Source organism: Anguilla anguilla, chromosome 11 (assembly GCF_013347855.1).
Source record: "Anguilla anguilla isolate fAngAng1 chromosome 11, fAngAng1.pri, whole genome shotgun sequence".
NCBI classification, from domain to species: Eukaryota; Metazoa; Chordata; class Actinopteri; order Anguilliformes; family Anguillidae; genus Anguilla; species Anguilla anguilla.
The window spans coordinates 18,375,654-18,398,853 of record NC_049211.1 but is presented as its reverse complement, the minus strand read 5'-3'; the positions used below and the strand labels follow the sequence as shown (position 1 = coordinate 18,398,853).

Below are 23,200 nucleotides of genomic sequence, written 5' to 3'. Positions count from 1 at the left end.
CAATATAGTCCTGTACCACCGAGTAATTGATGTTTGATTCATTCCTTCTTGTGAAATCAATTGTTCTCGGCTGTTTTCAGATTCAGCCAGATTCAGGGATTGTCGTGGTCGTGTCTGAATACAGCGCAGTTGATGTGATTCGTTTATTTATCCAGGGTTTTTGTTTTGAATCGAGTTTCGGCCTCACTTAGACACTGTCGAACAACATTATCGAAAATCCCCTACCTAAGGGCAATCTAAAACTGCTGAAAGGCACAGTGACTGTCATGTTTCCAGCCCTGCCCCATCAATGACTAACCCTTGTCAGAGGTGGAAGTTGCTCACTGGGCTCCCGGTGCTGTCGTACCGTACGTGGGAGAGGAATGCCGAAACGAGGGCGAGGGCGTGTTCATCGCTCACAGCTCCACATTCTCTCTCTCACGCCACAGTCAAGTACTTACAGGCCTCCAGTGGAAGGGAAAGGATTAGTCATTCGATAGGTAACTGTGCTACTCCTCACAGACGGAGGTACGGTATGAGATTCCTCTCCAACCTGCTCTCTGAGTCTCTCACATAGAGGCTTCTGAATGGTATTAGCCAACTGCATTTTCAGTGTCTCCCTGGGAAACAGGCTCAATAACCAGAAAGAGATTGATTTTTTTATTTTTTATTTGCTCCATTATCTTTTTGTGTAAGTGGAATCAGTTGTTCATAAGCTTGCTTGATGTTAAACATTTTGAAGAGTAAGGAAAGAGCTGTTACATTGTAAAAAATAAATGTAAAAAAGAAAGATGCTATCATCATAAACAAGGCCTCCTGTTGCTTTTTCAACAACAACAGGCCCTCCTATGGGGACAAGTGAACTATCAGCATGGCTTCTCTGCAGAGGCAAGTTGGTGCATTTGAAGTTGTGTCAGGAAGTGGAGGATTAAGAAGCCGAGTTGAGAAGCCTGGGCCCTTTTTAATAATGGTGCCAGGCTCGTTTCTGGCCTGCTTTGTGGGGTAGAGGCTGGGACTCTGATGAGGAAGGGAAAAGACCAGAGCCTGGGGCATTAAAATTCCTCAGACCATAATGAGAGCCTGTCTGAGCTCTTCTTCCCAAAGTGGGTCACTCTGGGGAAAGTGACTGATTAGAATGTATTCTGGAAAAAATGTCAACCAGTTAAACTGCTGTAACCCCATTCTCAAAGGGAATCTGGCAAACATGCTTCCTGTGAAGTGGCTAATAATAATAATAATAACAACAATAATAATAAAAATAATAATAATAATATTGTCTGTGCCAACCTTGTTTAATTTTCTCATTAGTAAGTGTCAACTTAATGCTTTAGCCCAGAAAAACATCTTGGCCATCTGTTTCACTTTCTGTTTAATTGCTCAATTAAGGCTTCAAAGGATACAAAATGGAGCACACCTGTAGTGTCACACAAACAGTGCCCTTCATCAGTCTTTGTTTTTCTGGATTTCTGGATTTTATCATCTCCCTCTTTGTTCCCATCCTTAAGTAGTTTTGGTTCATATGAAAGATTAAGGCTTTATGTCCTTTAACATTTCATTTCCTTAGCTAGACCTCCCTGCTCCTTAACACATTGGAACCCCAGCTCCTGATAAATAAAAGATTTTGGTAAGATAATGAGACATTCGAGAGATTCAGGGAAATGGTCAGACCAGTTAGAGGGATGAATATGCAGCGAGCATCAATTTCTTGCTCGAAGTAATTTATTCCAGTTGAATGTAAATGTAAGATAAAAATAAATATTAAAAAGACATTTTCATATTTTCGCATTTTCAATTCCGACAGTGTCCTTAAAAAATGGGAGAAAAGTCATTTCCCCAGGACTAGGTTTTTCCTTCAGTGTGTTATCACTGAAAGTGCCCCAGGAAAAGGAGTGCTCTCCAAGACAATTTCCATCCAGCGACAAGGAAGGGAGTGGTGCCTGGCAGCTCACACAAGCTGTAAACACTGCTGCTTTTACACAATGAGTACTGAGTGTGGCGACTGAGGTATGTTTGGCACTGGTAACAATCCCCCTACGCACGCATAGTGACAAATCCGGCTTTGCTTTCACTCAGTATAAAGATTTTCAAAAGCTTCTGAAGAGCCAGAATGCCAGAAGATAATATTGCTTAAATTATTTTAACGATGACTGAAAAAAGACATTTTAAGAAGTGGCACAGAAAGAAATATGGCTTCCACAAATGTTGAAGGACTGCTAAATAAATAATGTGTTCAGTTAGTAATTTTGCATAACCTCTTTCTCGACTCCTCCATTGTTTCTACAAGACTTAACTCCTTTCGGGCTTTCCTTGTGGACCTCTGCTAGTATCTATTGGTTCAATTAATGGATCTGAACCAGTTACCAATACCTATACATTTAACAGCCTGCTTTATTAACATGAGCCTAAATAGCCAAGGCTTTGTTTTAATTTTGTTGGGTTTATAATGATGGCAATGATGGCATTTACCCAAAGGTTGTAAGAATTAATTTTGTGAACCTGTTTGATAGGGTATCCTGTAGTTGTAAATCAATACAATAATATGTAACTGTTACAGATTTCCTATGTGAGTGTGCATGTTGAGTGAGTATTGAGTGTTAGTGCGAGTGTGCGTACAGTCTCGTAACTAGCCAGTTGCTGGATGTTATTTTTTTTACATGGATAAAAACATGGAAGGCTATTGTTAAGATTATCTGTTGTCGATCTGACAAACACACAAGTACAGTCATACACTTACAGGCATGTATTTGCTGATGAATTGCACTTTTATATCCTCTCTTTTCTTGCAATAAAACATGTTCAGTCCTTGACAGTTCGTGAGAAACTGGTTTAATTCAGAGGAAATAATATCTTTGTGATGGGCTGAGAGATGAGTAGCTGTCTTAAGAGAACAAGAGATGGCATTGGAGAGATATGTGAATACTTATTTGGCTTTAGGGTGATGGCGGTGCGCACATCCTGTGAAGACGCAGTTGAGACAACTAAATAAAAAGCTGCCTGCCTTTGTCACCACCTTGCATTTAGAGTCTGTCACTCCTCCGGGGAAAGGTATTGAACAGGACAAATGGTAGCTTGTAAAGAGTTGGCACCCTCATTAGTGACATCATTGAAATGATTAGTGTCTGATATTTGGCTTTAAAGGAGGAATATAAAACACAGCCCCTGCCATTGAAGAGAACTATATGGGAAATATGTTCGTTTATACTAGATTTTTGTCTATTCTATTTACCACTGTTTTGGGGGATAGACAAGTAAATTAAATGCAACAGTGTAATATGATTTTGCATAGTTGCAAAAGGGAGGTGGGAGTTACCGTACACTCAAAGTTAAAGCAGTGTGAATTAGTCTGGCCTAGACATATAGCCTCTGCAGCAATGTCACATAGTACATCTCTTTTGTTTTCTATTCAACTTAAAAGTAGCATGCTGAGAAGTATTACATCATAATCTCTGATATTAATGTATTGTCGAATTAAACTCAAAAGAATTGTGGCAAAGTTCATGACTCCCTTTCATGGGTCTGGTGCGGCTAGCAGAGCTCAGAAGAACAGGGATGTCTGCTGCAGAAGGTGGTGTTATCCCCCTGGGTCATGGGAAGAGTATGATTGGGTCCCTTGCCAGAGACAAGGGTATCGGCAGGCTAACCATATCTCTTGCATCTCTTTGTGATACTCTATCTTGGCCATGGAGCCTACAAGACACATACATACACACTCATATCTGGTGTACATACAAAAGTTGTAGTTGGCTTATTATCATTAATGTGATTAATTTTCCTGCCTTCACGTGCTTGGCAAGTGTGCCAGTCCTCTCGCTACCCCCTGAGCCCTGTGGTCTGCTTGTTTCTAAGACTAATTATGTCTGTGCTCCCAAATATAATCCCGCACAGACTCAGTGTGTCCTGCAGGGTAGCTAGAGGGGACGTTCAACGAGGCTGGGAGAGGGAGAAAATCAATGGCTGCCATCAAACCCTGGAATGGGATGGTTCTTCACTGCATGTAGGACGGAATCTGCTATGGTATAGATCAATGAAATGATTGAAGGCCAGTACGGCTCTGCTCAGTTCAAAGGAAGGAATCGCACTCTGTGTACTTATCTTTGTACACTTCATGTCAGAGTTCATTTGCCCCTGGCAAAGAAAACGGCAGAAGTGGAAAATTTCATTGCTCGCTCCACACAGAGTGGTCAGTCGACCCCAATATGTTCTTTACTATTCTGTCAGCTGGTATGGAAAGTATTAACTTCTCTTTGTTGTCATCATATTTTATGTTCAGTCCTGTTAATATATCACTCCTACCTAATGCATTTTTCAAGAATTCATTTTACGGTAATTGCATATGTATTCTCTATAGCAGCTGGCAAGCCGTTGTTTTCCCAGGCCTTCCCCAGCCGTACAGTTTTCCGCTCCTGTACCGAGAGGATGTGCTAGCAGTGCAGGGCTTACGTAGCCGCGCGCCGCCGCAGTGGCTGAGCTGGGCAGGCAGATGCGCCGCCCGCAGCCTTGGGCTTTCTCCCACTCGCTGTCATTCATTACGGAGAGCTGATCTCATTTCAGACCCTGCAGGGAAGCGGGAGTAGGCATCAGGTAATTAACCTGCCAGAGAAGTGGTGTCTTCCCTCCCCTGGTTCCTCTGGCACTCTGACAGGCTCGGGCGCGTGACGGACGAGGGGTTTATCTCAGCCCTTCTGTCAGGGTCGGCCGTGTTCTAAAACTGTGAAGTGTTTACCTAATTTTGCAGGCAGCCACATTTAGGGAGATTGGCTCCCTCACCAGTGAAATAATGAATTCCTTATCTGCTGCCCTTTCCAGGGAGTCTTAGATTGACTGAATTTTCTTTCACACTTGGGGCCCATGGCTGGAGGACTCCTATTCCAATTTCCCTGGCTGTGTATTGTAAATAGCTACTTAATGAAATATTTGTATGCCATACTTTTTAGGGTCATGTGTGTATGTGTGTGCGATATGATAAACAAAAAAATCATAAAGTTATGTGAAATATTGGATATATGTTGATTTTTATTCTAGTGAATTTTAAATTAATTTAAAGCAACTAATACTCATGTGAAATGATTCTGTTATTGGTTCACGTATTGCTCATTTTCCAGATAAAGAGTTGATATGCACTTAGGTTTATGTGCCTGACAACGAATTGCACGACTGTTGCAGAAACATGGGTGTATTTTGTTTTAGCAGGGATGTGGGGAGGACTGTGTGCCATTTAGGCTTGGTTTAGTTTAGTTTCGTTTATTAGGATCCCCATTAGCTGTTACACATTTAAGATCATCCTTGCCACATTATATGGTAGGTAAAGTCTTTAATTCCCCAGAAGATGCCTCACAACATTTGAACTTGGTAATATATTTCCCTGTGTGTGAAATTTTCAAATTGGCGATTAGATGGGTCGTTCTGGTTTATCACTAGTGATTTTTCCTATTGTTATTCTTATTTTGAATTGGTAGTGAGGGTCATTCATCGCGCTTGTGGTGGCGGATCACGACAGTCTGCTTGGCAGCTACTATTGGGGGATTTAGATCCATAGAACAGGCATGTTTTCAGCATCCAATCAGAGAGGGCCATGTGCAGAAGCATGGAGGGTTAATGGAGTCACAGTGCAGGTGGTAACACAGCTGAACAGATTTTGACAGTACCAGAGAGGAGGGAGGGAAACCCCTCAGATAGTGTAGTTTCATAAATTATACTATGTCGTCATGGGCCCTGAACACAGTGTGCATGCATTTTTAAAGGTTGTAGCCCCCATTCTTTTTGTACCTGTGAAATTAAATTGGTGGAAGGCATGTCAGTGTGTGTTTGTGTGGTGAATAAAGCTATGCAGTTGTCTCCAGCACTGTGAATGTGTGTACTTTCCCCTGGCAGTCATTATGCGAAGTCAAGCAGGTGAGAAAGATGACTATTGCACTTAGTGCATGCACATATCCCAGTATGCATCAGCTTTACCTGGTCCTTACTGCCCATCGGAAACCATGGTTATATATTCACTGTCCCAGCCCAGGGACTTGGGTGATTAGGGGGGATGGGCTGCAGAAATATCTCACCCAAATTCCCAGAATCCTCCATCGCAGAGCTTCCTGATCCCTAGCCTGGAGTCATAACTGTGGGTGGAAGAGTCTTTAGAGAATATGAAATCTCATTAATTTTCAGTGTGCCTGTTATAATGGCTGGCCTTTTAGGACTGGCCTTTCCTTAACGGAATGTGAATGTGCTCTTCTTTCTGTAGGTGAACCTCTGGGTATTGGTGGCATTTTTACCCCCGGATTGCTTTTTGAAATGTGACATCCATGACCATGTTGCTAAGTGACACTGACCCGTTGATTTTATGTTCACTGGGGAAAGACTTTGTTGTGATTCCTAATTAACGGTTATGATTCATACATATATACTCTGCTCAAATAACCTTAACGAGTTGTCAAAATGACAGAAAAGCATATGTAAATAAACAATAATGGGAGGTGAGACCACAGGTACACGTGACACAGGAGCAGTCAGGTGATTAATCCCAAACCATGAGAAAAGTTTGTTCCTCCCAGTCCCCTGTGCCTCTGTTGGGCTATCTGCCGAGATTCAAAACCCAGCTAAACTGCATGAGCATTTATTTATTTATGGCTTCATCATAACATGGTTTTTTTTAACTAGTTTCTGATGCCTGTAGAAGGAGCAGAAGGTTTTGATCAGTGATCGGCGCTGCCTTCAGGAGTTCACTGGTTTGCGGCTCTGTGCTTCTGGGCACAGGAAGCTGTCCACAGTGTTATTTTCTATTAGGAGATTAATTAGCCCAGTAGGCTACTGCTGCCAACACAGATATCGTCTTTAGTTAAGCTTCTCTACAGGGAAAAAAAGAGTAAAAAGTTAAGAGTAATTGACGCTGTTGAAAAAGATTTTAGTAATGTACCACCAATGCTGAAAAAGGCTGGGTTTTTTTAAAAAAATTTTATTTTTTTACTGGAGGGTGAAAGTCATTTAATAGGCAGTGATATTATACACATTGACACTAAGCTAAGCTAGGTTCTAACTTTAGTCTATTTGATGAGGACTTGAACTCCCACAGATTATGAAATGTGTACTGTATGTTTCGCTTGCTACCTCAACCATTATTATTTTATATACAGGTGAAAGATTTGCCTGACTGCAGGGTACGACACAGTAATGTGTCGTCAGTTGACCTCAACTGTTTCATACTTTGATTTTATATATATTTTTATATTTAGTTTGGATTACCAAGGAAGTTAGTATGTGCTGAGAAATAGATATTACCAAGGAATCTTTTGTTAATGGAAAAAATATATCTTCCTGCATTTCATTTAGCATGTTTTAAACCTGGGTGACTGACCAATCAGTCCACTCATTAGTCAAGAGTGGGTTCTGATCAGTGGAGGCTTCTGTTCTACAGCGCTGTGTTTAGTCTGGTGTGAAGGGCACATGGAGGGAGCGGCACAAAATGCCAAACTCTGCCAGCTTTCTCTTTTGCCTACAAACTCTCTGCCTCTGTATCACTATTTGTCTTGTGTCTCTGCAGCTCCTGGGGTTCGTGTACGCCTGCTATGTCGTCAGTGCCTTCACAGAGGAGGAAGACAGCTGTGAGTATGAGCGCCATAAAATGAGGGAGCACAAGGCCCTGTGCAACTTGCTGACCTCCCCTCCTCCTCCTCCTCCTCCTCCTTCTCCACTAGCCTCACCCACACTCCTTCCCCCAGTGCCACACCAGCTGGGGGGGGTTTCTTCCTGGAACCTGAATAGCTCATGTCCCCATTCCTCACCCTTTACCCCCCTTCTTCTTTCCCACCCAGGCTGTGACTCCCTCCCTCACCCCACCACCTCTCTCTTTCCTGTCTCTCCTTCCAGCAAACTGAGTCACTCCCTACTTTCCTGTTTGTTGACAAATTCTTTTCTTGATCCTCCTTTCTTTTCTTTCTTCTTTATTTCACCTAAGGGAATTATTCATAAACACTTCCTTAGAAATCCACAACACTACTTACTTTCCCTTAAGACCCGCATATGAATTGGAAGCCAGAGAACAGCAAATTTAGCATTTATTTTGTTAGATCTGCAGTTTGATTGCTGTAGTAGATGCACCTACTGTAGGTATCAATGGTGGGTCACATAATGACAGATTTCAGTGTGTCTTTTAAGGTCATCGGAACAAAAGGTGCGACTACTTTGCCTCAGCTCCCAATAGACTCCCCCCCCCCCTCGCACAAAGAGCAAGTGTCAGTCCTGAGTTCACCCATCTGAATAATTACTGGTGAAAATGCATCAATATTTGAAAGGTTTCTATTGGAGGCCTCCCCCGGTGTCTTGGAAAATGTACTTTTCAGTTTCTGTCCATTTACATGTCTGGAGCTGCAGCTACATTTTTTAATGTGCAAAAAGCAATAATTTCTTAGCATTTTTTTCAGCTGGTGAATGGTGTTTTTTTATTTATTTCAAATTGTAGATTTGGACTGGAGAAATCCTGGTGCAAAGTACCTGGCTTACATTAGTAAAGAGCAGCAGTAGACTTACACTGACCTTCTGCTGGGAGGTCAGAGGTCATCTTCAGGCATGGCCTATTGGGGGAGAAGCAGTGTGGGAAAGAGGACATTTTAAGTAGCATGGTAAAATGAGTCCTCTGTGGCTCCTCCCAACAGGACTATAGATCTGCTCATGCCTTTCTGCTGCTTATTTAGTACAAATTAAACTTTCATTTGGGAGATGTTTTCACTTTGCTTCCTCTTGCTTACATTTGTCTTAGTCAACCAATTCACAATAAAATGTAATCCCATTTAAACTGGGACCTAAAAGGCCATTTAGCAAAAAGTGATCATGGTGTAGTAATTAGAGTTAAGTGAACGGTACAGGTGAATAATGTGTGATACCATACTTGGGTGGTAGTGTGCATTATGAGTGTCCCTAAATAAAGCTGGATCAAAACGGGAGAACCTCAAATTATAATCAATCTTGACCTTTTTCTAGAATTTTCCAGTTTACATGTTTGTTAACATTTCATTTGTCATTTACCTTGGCTACAGTTTTCTGAATATTTAAGAGACTGTAAATTTCAGGCTATTTTTAGATACTGTCCCTGATCTCAAGGGAATTCACCAACTGCCTGTGGTCTCTAAATCTGATCAGGGCTCATCTTCCTGATGTGAAAAGAGGTAATATAATCAGGCAATCCTTGTCAGATTGAAACCCATTTAGTTTGGCAGTGTGTGTGTTAAACTGCCATAATATTTTCAAACTGGTAATGATATTGGGTCAGGTTAACAATGCCTACTTTATGCATTTCTGAATCCCTTTGAAAACTAGAAAAGTGAAAGGAGAAGTTGAAATGGGGCTGTTGAAGAATTGCCACTCTTTTCATGAGGTCACATACCAAGGATTCAGTGGTTGTGAATGTTTAAACCCCCTCTGGCATGGGCTGTACCATTGTGTAATCAATCACTTCTAAGTAATCTCTGGAGGGCTGAACCATTCTGGCTGGGGTACAAACACCAAGAAACAATTGACTTTTCCTTGCTGTTTCTTCCTTCTGTTTTGTTTTTTCATTGCCTTTAATGAGCATCAATCTGTCTATGTACCAGCTGCAATAACTAAGTAACTGTCACACTTTATGAAAATATGTTTTCCAACGTAGTTTGAAAAGACTATGAGCAATGGCTTATGGATTGTTATTAAATTTAAAATTATTTTATTAAATATTTTTTGCTACACATTTAATCTCTCCTAATGTATCAATTCCATCATAGTTTATAGTTCAGCCATATAGATCTCAATCATACTGCTCAAACTCAGGGACTTGAGAAATCAGGTTCTTGACAAACCTAAAAGCTTAATTTTCCACAATGAAATAGTTAAAGTTGGAGTCTGAATTCCTAATCTAACCTTGCAAGTCTGGATACCTGTTTTGTTGGGATAGTGTCTCCACTAATGTATTGAACGTGAAGGCATTACTCTCATCCTCTCCCTCTCCTCCTAATGAAAACTGTGGATAATAAGGCTCAGGTCTCTGACTGACCACTCATTCTCACTGCCTCATTAAGTATAATGGCACCTGCAAATTCCCTTGCCACATTTGTTTATGTGACTTGGGCAGCAGAAAGGGGAGGAGGGGGGGTTACCTGGAACAAATGAAGGGTTGATCAAGGCTGAATTCCCCTTGAGTAGACTGCAGTATGTTTTGTTGGAAAAGAAAGCAGGCTTATGTTCTTCTGGCAGGGAAAGAGGTGGCTCAGTGTGCTTTGAAGAACACTTAAAGAAGGAGCAAAGCTGAGGCATGCAGTAACAGTCTGGGTCTTATCCATTTGGGCCTCAGTATTGGAGCTGGAGTACCATCCATGTGTAGTTATCTGCCATGTGCAGATACTCAGCCAGGGTGGGGGTGGGGAGGGGTTAAAAATCCTCTTAAATCTTGGTTTATGTAGCTGTGTTCTCAGTGTGAGTGGGGCTGCTTTCTGGTGCCGAGTCACATTATTTATACATTATCATCGTAACCAAATAGGACCCACCGAGACTTTCATCTAATCACATGACACTAAGGAGGACTGGAACTGTGAGGGAAGGACACAGAGAGGAGGAGAGTGAAGGAAAGGGAAGGAAGAGGGGCGGGGGGGGGAGGGGTGTAGGTTTGTGTTATTAAATGATTCCACACCGTAAGCATGCTGAAACAAGGGGTACACTATCCAAAAGGTAAACAAATAAACTAACGAAGAGGGCAAACACACACTCAAACACATAAAGAAAAATGAGATTTCAGTTTCTCCGTGACTGAAGCTCTCTTTTTGCTGTTTGTAACAACAGCTGGGGGCCTGCAAATCCATTTACCTTAATGAGACGGAACTTTCCTGTGGGAGGCCCATCAGCTCTGTGAGCCGTGTGCAATCCGTTGATCCATCAATACAAGATCCACTCCCCAGGTGTAGTGATGGGGAATGATGGGGATAAATTCCTCCCATCAGTTCCACCACCCTCACTTGAAGATGAAGATGCTTTTACACACTTGCACGAATGCACACATGCACTCACACACTGACACACGTACTCTCGTTTGCGCACACACACACATACACATAAACCACTAACATCTAAACTCAGATTGGAATATGGCGTTCCAGCATTCAGGCAACATTCTGTTTGCAATGAGGCTTCAGGAAATTGAATTTAGAATTGCCACAAGACTAAAACAGGAGTATACAACAAAACATATATTATTATTATTATTATTATTTTATTATTATTATTATTATTATTATTATTCATTCAGGCAAGTCTCTCGCTCTGTCTGCATTTCTCTGTCTTTCTTTGTCTCATACTGTCTGATCTGACACGTATCTTCCTTTGTCCATACAAAACAAGGGTGTGTACCAAAGGACAGCTGAATTTGCAGGTTTTCATAGTAGCTGAAATCTATGGTGCTTCTTGGCATTCAGGCCCCTGGATTAAGCCCAATATCATTTCTGGCTGCTGGGTTGATGCAAGGTGGATCAGAACAGAATGGAGACAATTTGATTTCCATTTGACTGTAATTACTCACTTCTCACATTGTGATACATAACCTTTCATCCTTTGACCCAAGAATATCTCCTCTTCAAGAGTCTCCATTAGGGTGGATCATTTGAAAGCAGTGTCCATGATTGTAATCTTTATGCATTTTATTTGGCACGTGCTATATCTGGGGAAGATTAAACTGGAAGGCCATGATGAGAAAATCCCTGATACAGAAAAATATTGGTCTTTGTTCTTTCTTCGTGGGTGACAGGATTCATAAAAAAAACAGGTTCTTCCAAATTACTTGATTGTGTTGCTCTTTGTATTTGAGTGGCTGCTTTACCAGTGCAGGGTAATGAGGAATTATACAATTATACCCCCCCCCCCCCCCCCCAAAAAAAAAAAAAAAAAAAAAAAAATCACTGCAGTCTGCTGGAAGTGTCACCCCCTGTTAGGGTAGCTGATTATTAGTCTGCAGCAGGGACATGGGGTTCTCTGCATCACATATGCTCAACAACTGCTCCCTTCGTAAAGACAACCCACATCACTTTCATTTTTCTTCTTCCATATTTGCTGTCTGTTATCCTGTTGGTGCCTATTTAGTGGTTTGTTTTTTTGTTTGTTGGTATATTTATTTTATCGTGTCATGTTATGATTTAGTTTTAGATTTCATTTGATCCTTTTTTTTTTTTTGGTTTTCAGTTGATTTTATTGGTGGATTTGATCCATTCCCCCTCTACCATGTCAATGAGAAACCATCTCACCTCCTCTTAAAGCCCATGTACCTGTAAGTATATGATATGATAAGTATATCTCTTACTCAGACTGCTGCAGTCTTTCCTCCACCCACATAAAAATGTGTGTGTGTGTGCACGCGTTCTATTGGTTTTTCACTAATTGCTGAGGGGTTTCTTGAGGCACTGATATGATTGTAGCTTTGCCTCTCACTCTTATATTTACTTACCATTTTAAATACATTTTTGCAAGCCAAAGGCTAAAATCATCTGCAAAATGATGTTGTAAACTGCAAATTGGAAATTGTTTGATGTTTTGTACAGTACTAAAATACTGCCATTGTTGAATTGTTTTTAAAAAATATTTTAAATCTTTTCTTCTTGTGGCTGATGTGGGCATGCAGGTGTAATGTATATATATTTTGTATTCTGACTCTTGCTCATTGTATTGTATTGAATGGTGCCTTTTTGTTTTGGATATAATTTAAGTTGTACCATAGTTTTTTCACATTCCAGTAACTATAATAAGATCTTAATTACTTTCTCACTGTTGCGTTCTTCGAATGAGTCTGTACAGAAGAGTAATGATGGAAGTGTAGACTGCTTGTATGTGGTTATCACTGTTTTCAGGTCAAGGACGAGTGTTTGAGACAGTGAAGCTGTATGTTAAATAGGCGGTTGAGGACAACTACCTACTCAGAAGCTTGGGTTTTCTCTCTTTTTTGGAATTTTGTGTTTAAACATGGAAAGAAAATGCTATGCACTCCACACACAAGGATCACGAGATTGCGGCTGCTTACTATTTTCAACACCTTTGGGATAAACCACATAAAGTGTTGCACTTACAAGAGAATATGCAGCATCTTACATGAATCAAATCACTTTGAGCAGGCAGGGCTCTCAGAAGGGGAAATGCCCTGTGGTATTTCACGTGTTTGCATCACAAAGGGCTCTTTGAAATCCAAGTGAAGCCTTTGCTTGCCTTATCAGATTTAATCAAATCCAATAAGAAAACCCAGGACACAATTGTATGTTTATGAGATTTCAAGATAATTTTTTAACAAACACCTTTTCCATACGTTAATATTCTATTGCCCTTTTACTGCATAAAAAGTGAATCACACATGACCCATCCCAGAAGACATTTGTATTTGCATGGCAGGTGCTATGAAGCATTTGGAGGCAGTATGAACAGCCTGGAGTGTATGCACTCTAACTTAAGTCTAAAGAGCTACCAATATGTCTATTTGGCCAGGAGAGGTTTCTCCTCTCCCCATTTATTCCATTTAGTTGTTTATGTCATATTTCACTTCATATTTTCTGCAATATTTATAGAGCTACCTCTTTAAATGGAAATATCTGGAGGCCTGAGGGACATGCCATGATTTTTAGGTGTAAGAACATGAATCACAGTCACGCTTTCTTTGAGTATATGCTTAACATTTGGAAAAAGCAATATATTATGTTGGAAATTTTAAATGTGCTGAGCAATAGCACTTAATTTATTTTTGTGAATTGAGGGGAATATACTTGCCTTGAAGAATGTTTTTCCTGACAGTTTAATCATCTGTTTTTCAGACAAGACTTGGTTAAAGTTTTTTGTCAGGATAGTGAGAGAGATGGGGTGAATTTTATTCAATCAAAGGCAACGGCTCAGGAATGAATGTTTCATGGGTTTTTATAGGACTGTGTGCACACGCATGTGTGAGCATGCACATGCATACATGTGCTTTGTGTGTGTCAGCAGGTATTTTTTGCCCTTGCTGAGTTTTTTTCTTGCATATTTCAGGTCTACGTAAATAGAGCTTTAGGGTATGCAAAGGTCATTTCTGAAGATCGAGAGGAAGGTCTGACATGGAGAACTGGAAGAGAAGAGAGAGGCTGCGTAACTCAACGTTGATGCGGAAGTCCATAGGACAATGCAAAAGCATTCCTCTGCTTCACATTTCTTTTCAGTCATTTTCAGTGTTGTCAGTACACTGCTTCAAAAATACAACACTTCCAAGTTGTGTCCAATTCTCCGGGGAAAATGGTTTAGTTCTGGAGGGGGGAAATTTACAGTGAAACTTCAGAGCAATTTGGATGCACAGTTTTAACTGAAATATTAGCTGTATAACAAATGGGAGCAGTCAATAAGAATTCAGTGCCTGTGGCACTGTTTTCTCATTGTTGTCTCTGTCATTGTTGTCTGTATTTGTCAGAACTACAGAAGTGCACACTAGCCCAGCTGAGAAGTTCACAGAGTTCCTAGCCTCATTTTTATTAGTCTTTTGTTATTGTTTTTTTAAATAGCTATTGATTGAGTTATACTGTGCTGTTTGAATAAGGCCCAGGACCTATGGATACACTGGCCTTGCAGAAAGAGGAAGGAAATGAACATGCATTTGAAAACAAAGCTGTGAAACCCCAAGGAACAATTAAATAAAAAAGAAAATGCTTTCCGTTGGGTTAAAAAAAACAACATGAAATGTTGATGTAAATGGCACATGAATCAAGAACTAAAGAAGAAAAAAAACATGTCAACATTTATGTTTTGACATAAATATACAGTAGGGACCTTTTTTGTTAAAAGAAAAAAAAAAAACCTCTTCAATTTGTAAAAAGTCTTAAGCTATATTTTGACAGTGTTTTAATAGAGTGGGTGCTTTGGAGCTGCTAGGAGTGGAATTAAGGAATACCCATTATCTTCATACACCCATTCCCCATGGGTAAAATAGGAGACGCAGCTCGGGATGATGCATGGGGAGGAGGTATTGATATAGTGGGCCAATAAAAGCTGCCTCAATCTCCAGCAGCTCTTTACTGTATCTGTTTGAATGTGCCAGAAGGGCGAGGGGGGAGGGGGGGATGGGGGGTTATTGTGGTTAAGTAAGTCATAAATATTTACAGAGGGTGTTGGATAACATTGTTCATTTACAGCCCAGTGCAGTATTAGCACTAATACTCAGGTCACCCACCCACCGCATGGTTGCAACTGTACCGAACTGTGACTGTATAACTGTTTTTTTATAGTGGGTAAGAGAGAATAGGAGAATGTACATGGATCACAAAAAAAAAATCATGCAGGGAGCAACCCATGATTAACTGAGGTCAAGTCTGTTTTCGTGTTACCGTATATATAATAACTGGAGGCCAGCTAGTTGAAGACTATCTATAATGTTGGTAGCGCGTTTAAAGAAAAATGCAAGCAGCAGTTCTTCACTTTCTGTTTAAATTAACTATGCTGTATTACCAGTGTGCACAGAGCTGATCAGAGGTCAGAATAACTGACTAACCCGTCCTCATCATGGGTCATCTTGATGGTGATATAATGAGGAGGTGATCCCTCAATCTGTTCCCATGGCTTCATTATTGTCATGATTCTATACTGCCCCCTCGTGTTGAATGTGTGTATTAATTGTCTGGCAACTAAAGTCATTCCTCGCTAAATGTAAGCATTGCAGTTGTCTGTTTTGACATTCGACAAGATGCGTAGTTGAAATGTAAATGTTAAAAAAACAGAAAACTAAAACTGTGTGCTAAAAGAACGGATACAGGGACCACTGGTGCCAGTGTTTTCTCTTGCTCTACACATTCTCTTGAACTAGTTGTTCTGCATGTGCTTTCATCTGAAGTTAATGTATTTGCATTTCATCACAGCTTGTTATTGATGTAAAATAAATCATCACTACCCCATGCAGAAAGTATATATTTCAACTTTCAAATTTGTGTTATTCCAGTCTTAAATTCATTTTTCATTCTTAATCAACACTTAAGAAGAGATGTATATGATTTGATAAATTTGAGGAAAAAAATGTTGAAAACATTTGTCACAAGGTAAGTGATCTTGTATTCGTTAAATTTTTAATTAAATTATATCAAAGTTATCAGTTCATTTAAGCATGATTGCATGCTGAGAATCAGGTGAAGCATAAGGCTATCAGATTGCCCTGGCAGTTTACGTCTTGGGTAGCTAATGAGATAATGTTCAAGGCCCTCTGTTCTGCTCGCAGGCAGACATCATTGATTAAGTAATGTACATAACAGCTTGTGAATAGAACTTATGAGGGCTAACAAAAACTGAGTATCCTGGCAAGATTTTCCTTTGACGCACTTGTATGAGCTAGTGTGTAGGATGTTGTTTTTCAGTGGTCACACAGTGAACAAACCAAACTGTCATTGCTTTACATCACAGTGAATAGAGTCTTCTGTATCATTTTTTAATGGTATGATTGTCTTGCCTGATGTATCATGTTCATTAGATGATTTATTGTCTCAATGCTTTTTGTATTCCATAACATGTTGCCACTGTTACATACAAGTCATCCATCTCTTAATTATGTGATCCTGTTAACGTCTGTGGTTTGTACTCAAAAAGTGTAAATAGAAGTTTGTTAATAAATTGTGTACTTTTAATTAACCAATCCTGTTTATTCATATATTTTTCTTGGTAAAGCATATCATGCCAGAATATAGCCCTATTTTTGCATTTTGAACAGAATTCTAAAACGCTTTTACATCTTTCGTCTGGTTTGCAAAAAGAACAGTATAACTGTTGTTTTGTAGTAACATGTAAAATACCATCAGCATGTGAAAATGTCCTAAATGGTTGTCAGTACATTTTTATTTTAGAAAAAAACAGTATATAAATACAGTCTGTATTTCAGCAAAAAAAAAAAATAGTGATATATTTTGAATTGGTCATTATATTTACATGAATCATAATTTATAGCAGAATTGTTTCCATTTTATTTTGAAGGAAAAATCCACAACAGAAAGTCTGTACATTCCTGTCCATACTCATAGCCCACAGTAAAACTCTGCTTCTTTGTCTTAGCTCAGCACAACAGCCCACACAGGGTCTGACCATCCCAGCACACGCAGAACATTCTCACTATTTCCTCACCACACTGGGGGAATATTTTTTTTCAGTTGGGCATTTTTTTCTTCTTCAGTGGGAATCATCTAGCATGGCATGGTGTGGTAATTCTGTAACTGCGGAAGGGAAAAAAAGCCTTTCATCAGTGTGCAAAGTGCAATTTGAATATTTTATTTATCAAATCATACAGAAAGCTCTTGGATATTGGAGCTAGCATATGGTTGTTGGTCAGTGATATAAGAGGAGAATCAAAAATATAAATTATAAAATATAAAATATAAATATAAAATGAGCGTAATTTTTAATATATTTTCTGTTAATGTCAATTAGACGTTTACTCAAACAGGGATCACTTATTTGTATATATTTCTGCAGTACGACTATGGGTATAAATATAAATGTATACTCCATTAATGGAGTAAAATGAACTCCATTAGGAAAAGTAGGGGGAACTCATACCGTGGGTACTGTGCGGATCTTAAGACATGAAGGCTCGGACGCTCCCGCGGATGACAGCACGGCAGATGGGGCAGTGACGCAGGCTGGCTGCGCAGTCGGTGCAGACCACCAGGTGACCGCAGGGGATGAACACGATGGACACCAGCTTGTCCATGCAGACCTTACAGGTGCGCTCCTCCTGCAGCTGCCTCAGCTGTTCCTCTGGACTCAGGTCCCCCACTACTCTCTCACACACACACGCTCACATGCACGCATACACATGTGCACACACGCACACACACGCACACATGCACATGCAGGCACACGCATGGACATTCACACACACACACGCATACACATGGACAGCAAGAGAGAGACAGCACATAATAACACAAAATATAAAGGTCCTGTGCAATTTATTTGTATTCTCATTTTTTCCTAATTTGTAAGCATGATAAAAATCACATTTCCTTTTCACATAATATCTGATTTCATAAGAGCTGGACATTGGGCACAAAGTGACTGTCTGTAATAGATATTCACAAGTCACACTACTGATGCTAATGTGTATTACGATGTTACTGGTGTTTGCAACATGATCTCCAAAAGATCAATACCAAGTCCTCCTGTAGCAGACAGTATCAGGATGTTGTTGCTTTCTCAAATGAATAGAATACGTTAAATATCATCACTTGTTTTCTTTGGTTCTTTTTTGTATAACTATTAAAAATACTACTTTTGATTACATACATTTTAAAATATGGTTATGCTCTAACAGAGCCAAAGAAACATGGCAGGGGGATAGTGATGACATCATCTCCCGAGAGAATGAGTGGTGCATGTTGTTTCATCCACGCAGGGCTGAAACTTTAAGCCTATTGACACATGCTGAACGCACAGCTCACCTACTACACCGCATTCTTACAATGTTTATGCAATCAGTGTGATCATATTGGTAATATGTTCAGAAAATGTTGTGAGGATGCTATGCATTGGCTGGATACATAAGCACTGATTCACTTTCGACAGGTCTCCCATCCATTACTGCAAGTAACTCTCCCCAAAAGCAGACAGAAAATATTTTCAGTGAACTCTGAGAAATGTATTCTCTTGTATTATACCTCAGGAAATGCCATGGACAGGCTGTAACTACTGAAACTACACAGAGAGAGTTCATGACGTGATAGGGCAGGGGACAGCACTCCATATCATGTCCCATTACAGCACAGTGCACTGAGAAAAACTAAAAAGGCTCTTCTGTGAAAATAACCCATTTCTTTGTAGGATGTAGAGGTCCTGTATATAGATTGAGGAAGCCTGAACTCACCTTTCTCTTTAACATGAGGGTGTGTCCCCTCCACTCCTGCACTTGTGCCCAGCCTCTCTACAGGCTCTGGGGAATGACCACAAACAATGACATCATATGAATGAGGAAAAGAGATAGCAAACGGTTTGGGACTTAACTGAGAGCAGGTATGAGTTATAGAAAATGTTACATAGTGATGAAGGATAAATTATTTTTGAACCAAAAGATTCATTGTACCTCATTATCTATGTAATATGTTCATGAAGGGGAATGAGAGTGGTGTCAGGTCACAAAAAAAGACACCACAGGCCCAGTGTACAAAAACCACTTGCATCCAAAAACCACATGTGAACACCCAACATGTGAAAAGCACACGCGAAGTCTAAAAATACCCCTGCTAATATGGTGAGAGCAGGAAAAGCAAACACAAAAGTCACACGTTTCGTTTTACGCATTACGCATACGTTTAAATTTTCATTCACGTGAAAAAAGCCAATCACATGTGAAGATGTCCAGTTCAATTTTCTTTTCACATGTGAACGTAAATATTTGCATGTGAAATTGTTTTCATGAGGGGGAAGCTAGCACTTCCAGCCCTGGTTTGCTGCAGCACACTGCTGGGTGGGACACTACTGTACCTCTGGTCTGCTCTGACCCCTGCCTGTCCTCCTCCTCAGCCTGCAGCACGTCAGCCACCAGGTCGGACACAGACGTGTAATGGCTGCCAGTGAGCAGGTATTTGGTCTGCACTAAACTCTCCACCAATCCAGCATCAAAGCCCATCTGCAGCACCGTCTGGACAACAGGGGACAACAGAGCAGATGAGGAGCCCTGGCCCCGGCCCAGGTCTGTGGGGGAAGAGAAGGTAGAATGCGTGGGTACTGCTGGTCCAAATGTACACTGTCCCACGCAGCAATGTGCTGAGGAGGCGTTAAGATGGAATGGCTCCCAATGATAATGTCAATTTAGAAAGGTTCAAATAAACAGGTCTTTTTTTAAATGAATAATGTCAAAATTCACACCACAGATAAATGTTTGCCAGAAAATGCAATCCTTTGAATTACCTTCAACAACTGAAATAGCTTTATGAGTAGTCTATGTGCACAGCAATATTTTTTTTAATCCATCAAGGATACTGTTTGGACGTTAGATCTGTTAATACTTTTTGATACATGTTCAGTTTACTTCTTTGATAAATATGGCCTTTTTCCATGAATGAAAAACGGTGCAAATACAAATGTAGAGCTGTACAAATTAACACCTTGGACTGGAGAAATCCATGTCTGAAAAAGACTGAGTGTGTGTAACATTTTACACTGAACACATGTTTCTTTCTTACAGTAAGTTAATATAGAGGTTTTCTCTTTGGGGGCTATGTGGGATTGTTTGAATAGGGAGAAGTGACATTTTGTTTCCTGCCAGATTCACAGAGAAAACCAGAGTGTGGGCTCAGATAGTAATCAATGCCTGTTTTAGGAAGTTTGACAAATGAAGCCAAAATGGTGCTGGAGGGAGGAGCCCCTGAGGGTCAGCACACCAAGCAACAAACATGTAGCACTTACACTAATTAAAATGGAGATCAAAATAGAGTTGTTCTCCACAATACATACTCAGGAAGTCCAAGATTTCTTGAGACATCTTTTATATATATATATAAAACACTGTGTTGTGCTTTTTTCTGCTTCCCGCTGTGCATTCATGAGACTTTTCTTAATATGTCCCCCACTGTCTGCAGCTAAGGGCGTACTTGCTACCTTCAGCAGAAAATTCATATTTATTACATTTTTGAAGCTGATCCTGGTTTAAAACTATCTAAAGTAAAAGAATGTTAAAGAAGCACAGCCTGGAGAGCAAAGCATACATTATCATTTGTGCTCCAAGGCATTCATTGTGGGAGAAAGGGGAATCTATTTTCAATCTCATCTAAATTAAGATCTCATTGATGAAAGGTATGATTTCGAGTCATGACTTCATTATGTGCCTGTTTCTGAGCTCGTCCTGAAGATACCTTTTTTAAATTCTGTATTTATGCAATAGACACACATTAATTCCACAGACAGATTTAATACACTGAGATTGAATCCTCAGTTCTTTGCTACAGAACATACCCAACTTTATATTTCCTTTCACAAGACCACGAATGGATTATTTACTGGACTCACCATGTCCTGAGCTGATATCTCTGGCCAAAGCACTCTGTCCACTACCCTGGAGAAGGAAAAACAATGATTTTTGAAGTATTAGGAAATTTTCATATGCATATGATCTATGCTGCTGCTGAATGCCATTTCACTTACCCTGGTTTCACCAATATTGAAATAGGACTCTTGGATGCTGCTGACATATTGCTGTCCTCTTGTTTGAAGCAAAAACTCACATCTATGAGAAAAATAATGGGAGTGCTCATCTCAAAGGCCTGATAGAAGATCACCTTTGAATGCTTTGGAAAGAGAATAAGAACAGTGGATGGCAGAGGGAATCCTGGCCTGACTTTTACTTTACAATTGATTTTTCTTTCAGACCACGGTGATCCAATTAAAACAGGCCAAAAAAGTTATTATGCACATAAATGGCGCACAGGAAGAAGTACTGTATATAGCATGCAAGTCAGTACAATTTGTATCAGTTTCTAAGTATTACTTCTATTAAAATCACTTCACCCCATTTGTCACATTAAATGCCTCATTTGCACTTTAACAAATAGGGACCTGTCAGGAGTAGATTTTTGTTGTAGTTGTTGTTGTGTTCTGAGTCTTACTAGGTCTTTTCTTTTTAAGAGACAAGACAGAACATTTGAGATAATATTAATGCTTGACTTTCAAAGGGCATCCAAAGTGTTCTCTAATTCATTTCTTGTAAATCTTGTGCTATCTGCATTATATTTGGCTTGTTACCGTGGAAACCATTTGGCATGTTCCTGCCATGGATCATCCCCTGGCTCCCAGTTCCTCAGGCCTCCATCACAGTAGAAGCATTTGACATTGTCACCATGGCCTTAGAAGGAAACCAGCAGGAATTACCCATCAGCACTTGTGCACACTCACATTTCTTCACACAGAGACACATACGTACATATACCACTTACAGTATATATATATATATATATATATATATATATATAATCATGTTACTTGTGGTACATATAATGAGTCAGTGCCATACCTACCAAACTGCAATTTTGAGTTCAATGAGACTCATCTAGAACAATGAGTGAGCCACAATAGCCAATCATACAAATTAGGCATAGTATTTTTTACATAAATATCCATCTCAAAATTAGCCTACAGGGCTCCGTGAAGCTTTCACATGGTGATTCTATCTCAAAAGATAAAAAGCAACAATAGTAGCAGTCCTAGTTCTCTCCGGTGTTTTCTACCCATAATTCCATGACTCTGCAGCTCTATTGTAAAGGGAATTGGCACAAAGACATGGGGCTATTAGCATTCACTATTGCATATACCATTGCTGTCTTTTTTAACATGGTGCTGTAATTAATTTTGTGGAATTATATTACATTTTCAACAATTACCATAAATGTTAACAACTTCCGTAGAGCACAACTACAACCAACACAAACATCAGGTTCTAATTCTTGCGAGATTGTGAACTGCACTAAGTGACAGATGGATTTTATTGATATTAAACAGTATTTTATTTTAGTTGCCATCTGATAATAGTCTAATGCTTTACACAGAAGGGTGTGCGTACCAGTGTAGAAGAAGCCTGCGCTTGCCAGAACCTCTGGCTGGACTAAGGCACCGGTCGGCCAGTTGTGAAATGTGGTCAATCGTGACTCCTCAGCTTCCATCTCCGGATATACCGCCTGTCCAACGACCACCTGGTCATCCACTGTCATTCTCTGAAGCTGACTCAAGAGTTGCCCATCAACGGCATCTGAGGATCCAGGCGCAGGAAGCCGTTGAATGTTTCCAACGTTTCTTCCCAAAACGAAGCTACACGTTGGGAAGTGTCTTTTGTGCTCCCCCAACGGGCTGTCGCCATGGACCCAGAATCTCAATATTCCACCACAACAGAAACATTTCACCTTATCCCCTGGTCCAAGGAAGTAAAACCCAGCTTTGGCTAAGTCGACAGCGGTCACCGGTGCATCGCTAGGCCAGTCTTGAAAAGTTCTAAACCTCTCCTCCTCGCTCCTCATCCTGGGCTCCACCAGAATAAACAACAGCACGTTCCTGTCATCCGACATGTTGGGGTCCGTGGTGTTTTCGTTGCCCTCCGATCGTGTTCCTGTCATCCCCTGTGCGTTCCATTATGGACTGTGCGGCTGTGGCTCGCTCTCACCGCCTGTCATATGTTTGCCAGCTACAGTGTTGACAGCGGCAATACATCAAATAGCATTCCAGAAAACTCAATGGCCAGAATCAAGTCCCGTGTGGTCCAGCCTTG

The 23,200-nt window shown here is 40.3% G+C and overlaps 2 protein-coding genes across 3 annotated transcripts in view; one reads left to right on the top strand and one right to left on the bottom strand.

The window, feature by feature from the left end:
- The window catches only part of nkain4 (sodium/potassium transporting ATPase interacting 4), a 43,959-nt gene extending 27,365 nt beyond the window's left edge, over positions 1-16,594 (top strand). Inside the window, exons 5-7 of one of the 2 annotated variants that reach the window (XM_035383224.1) lie at positions 7,508-7,568; positions 12,160-12,244; positions 13,981-16,594. In XM_035383224.1, coding sequence (XP_035239115.1) covers positions 7,508-7,568; positions 12,160-12,244; positions 13,981-13,990 — 156 coding nt within the window. In that variant the 3' untranslated portion in view covers positions 13,991-16,594. The remainder of the gene's footprint in view (positions 1-7,507; positions 7,569-12,159; positions 12,245-13,980) is intronic. The other variant, XM_035383225.1, reaches the window with a different exon arrangement.
- Positions 16,595-16,832: 238 nt separating this feature from the next.
- Positions 16,833-23,200, bottom strand: birc7 (baculoviral IAP repeat containing 7). The gene is made up of 8 exons (XM_035383223.1): positions 22,502-23,200; positions 21,688-21,787; positions 21,091-21,172; positions 20,956-21,001; positions 19,432-19,641; positions 18,815-18,880; positions 17,509-17,727; positions 16,833-17,165 (listed from the first exon to the last, which is right to left on the bottom strand). Exons 1-7 carry the CDS (start codon positions 23,046-23,048, stop codon positions 17,528-17,530), a joined length of 1,251 nt encoding a protein of 416 aa, XP_035239114.1. The 5' UTR covers positions 23,049-23,200; the 3' UTR covers positions 16,833-17,165; positions 17,509-17,527.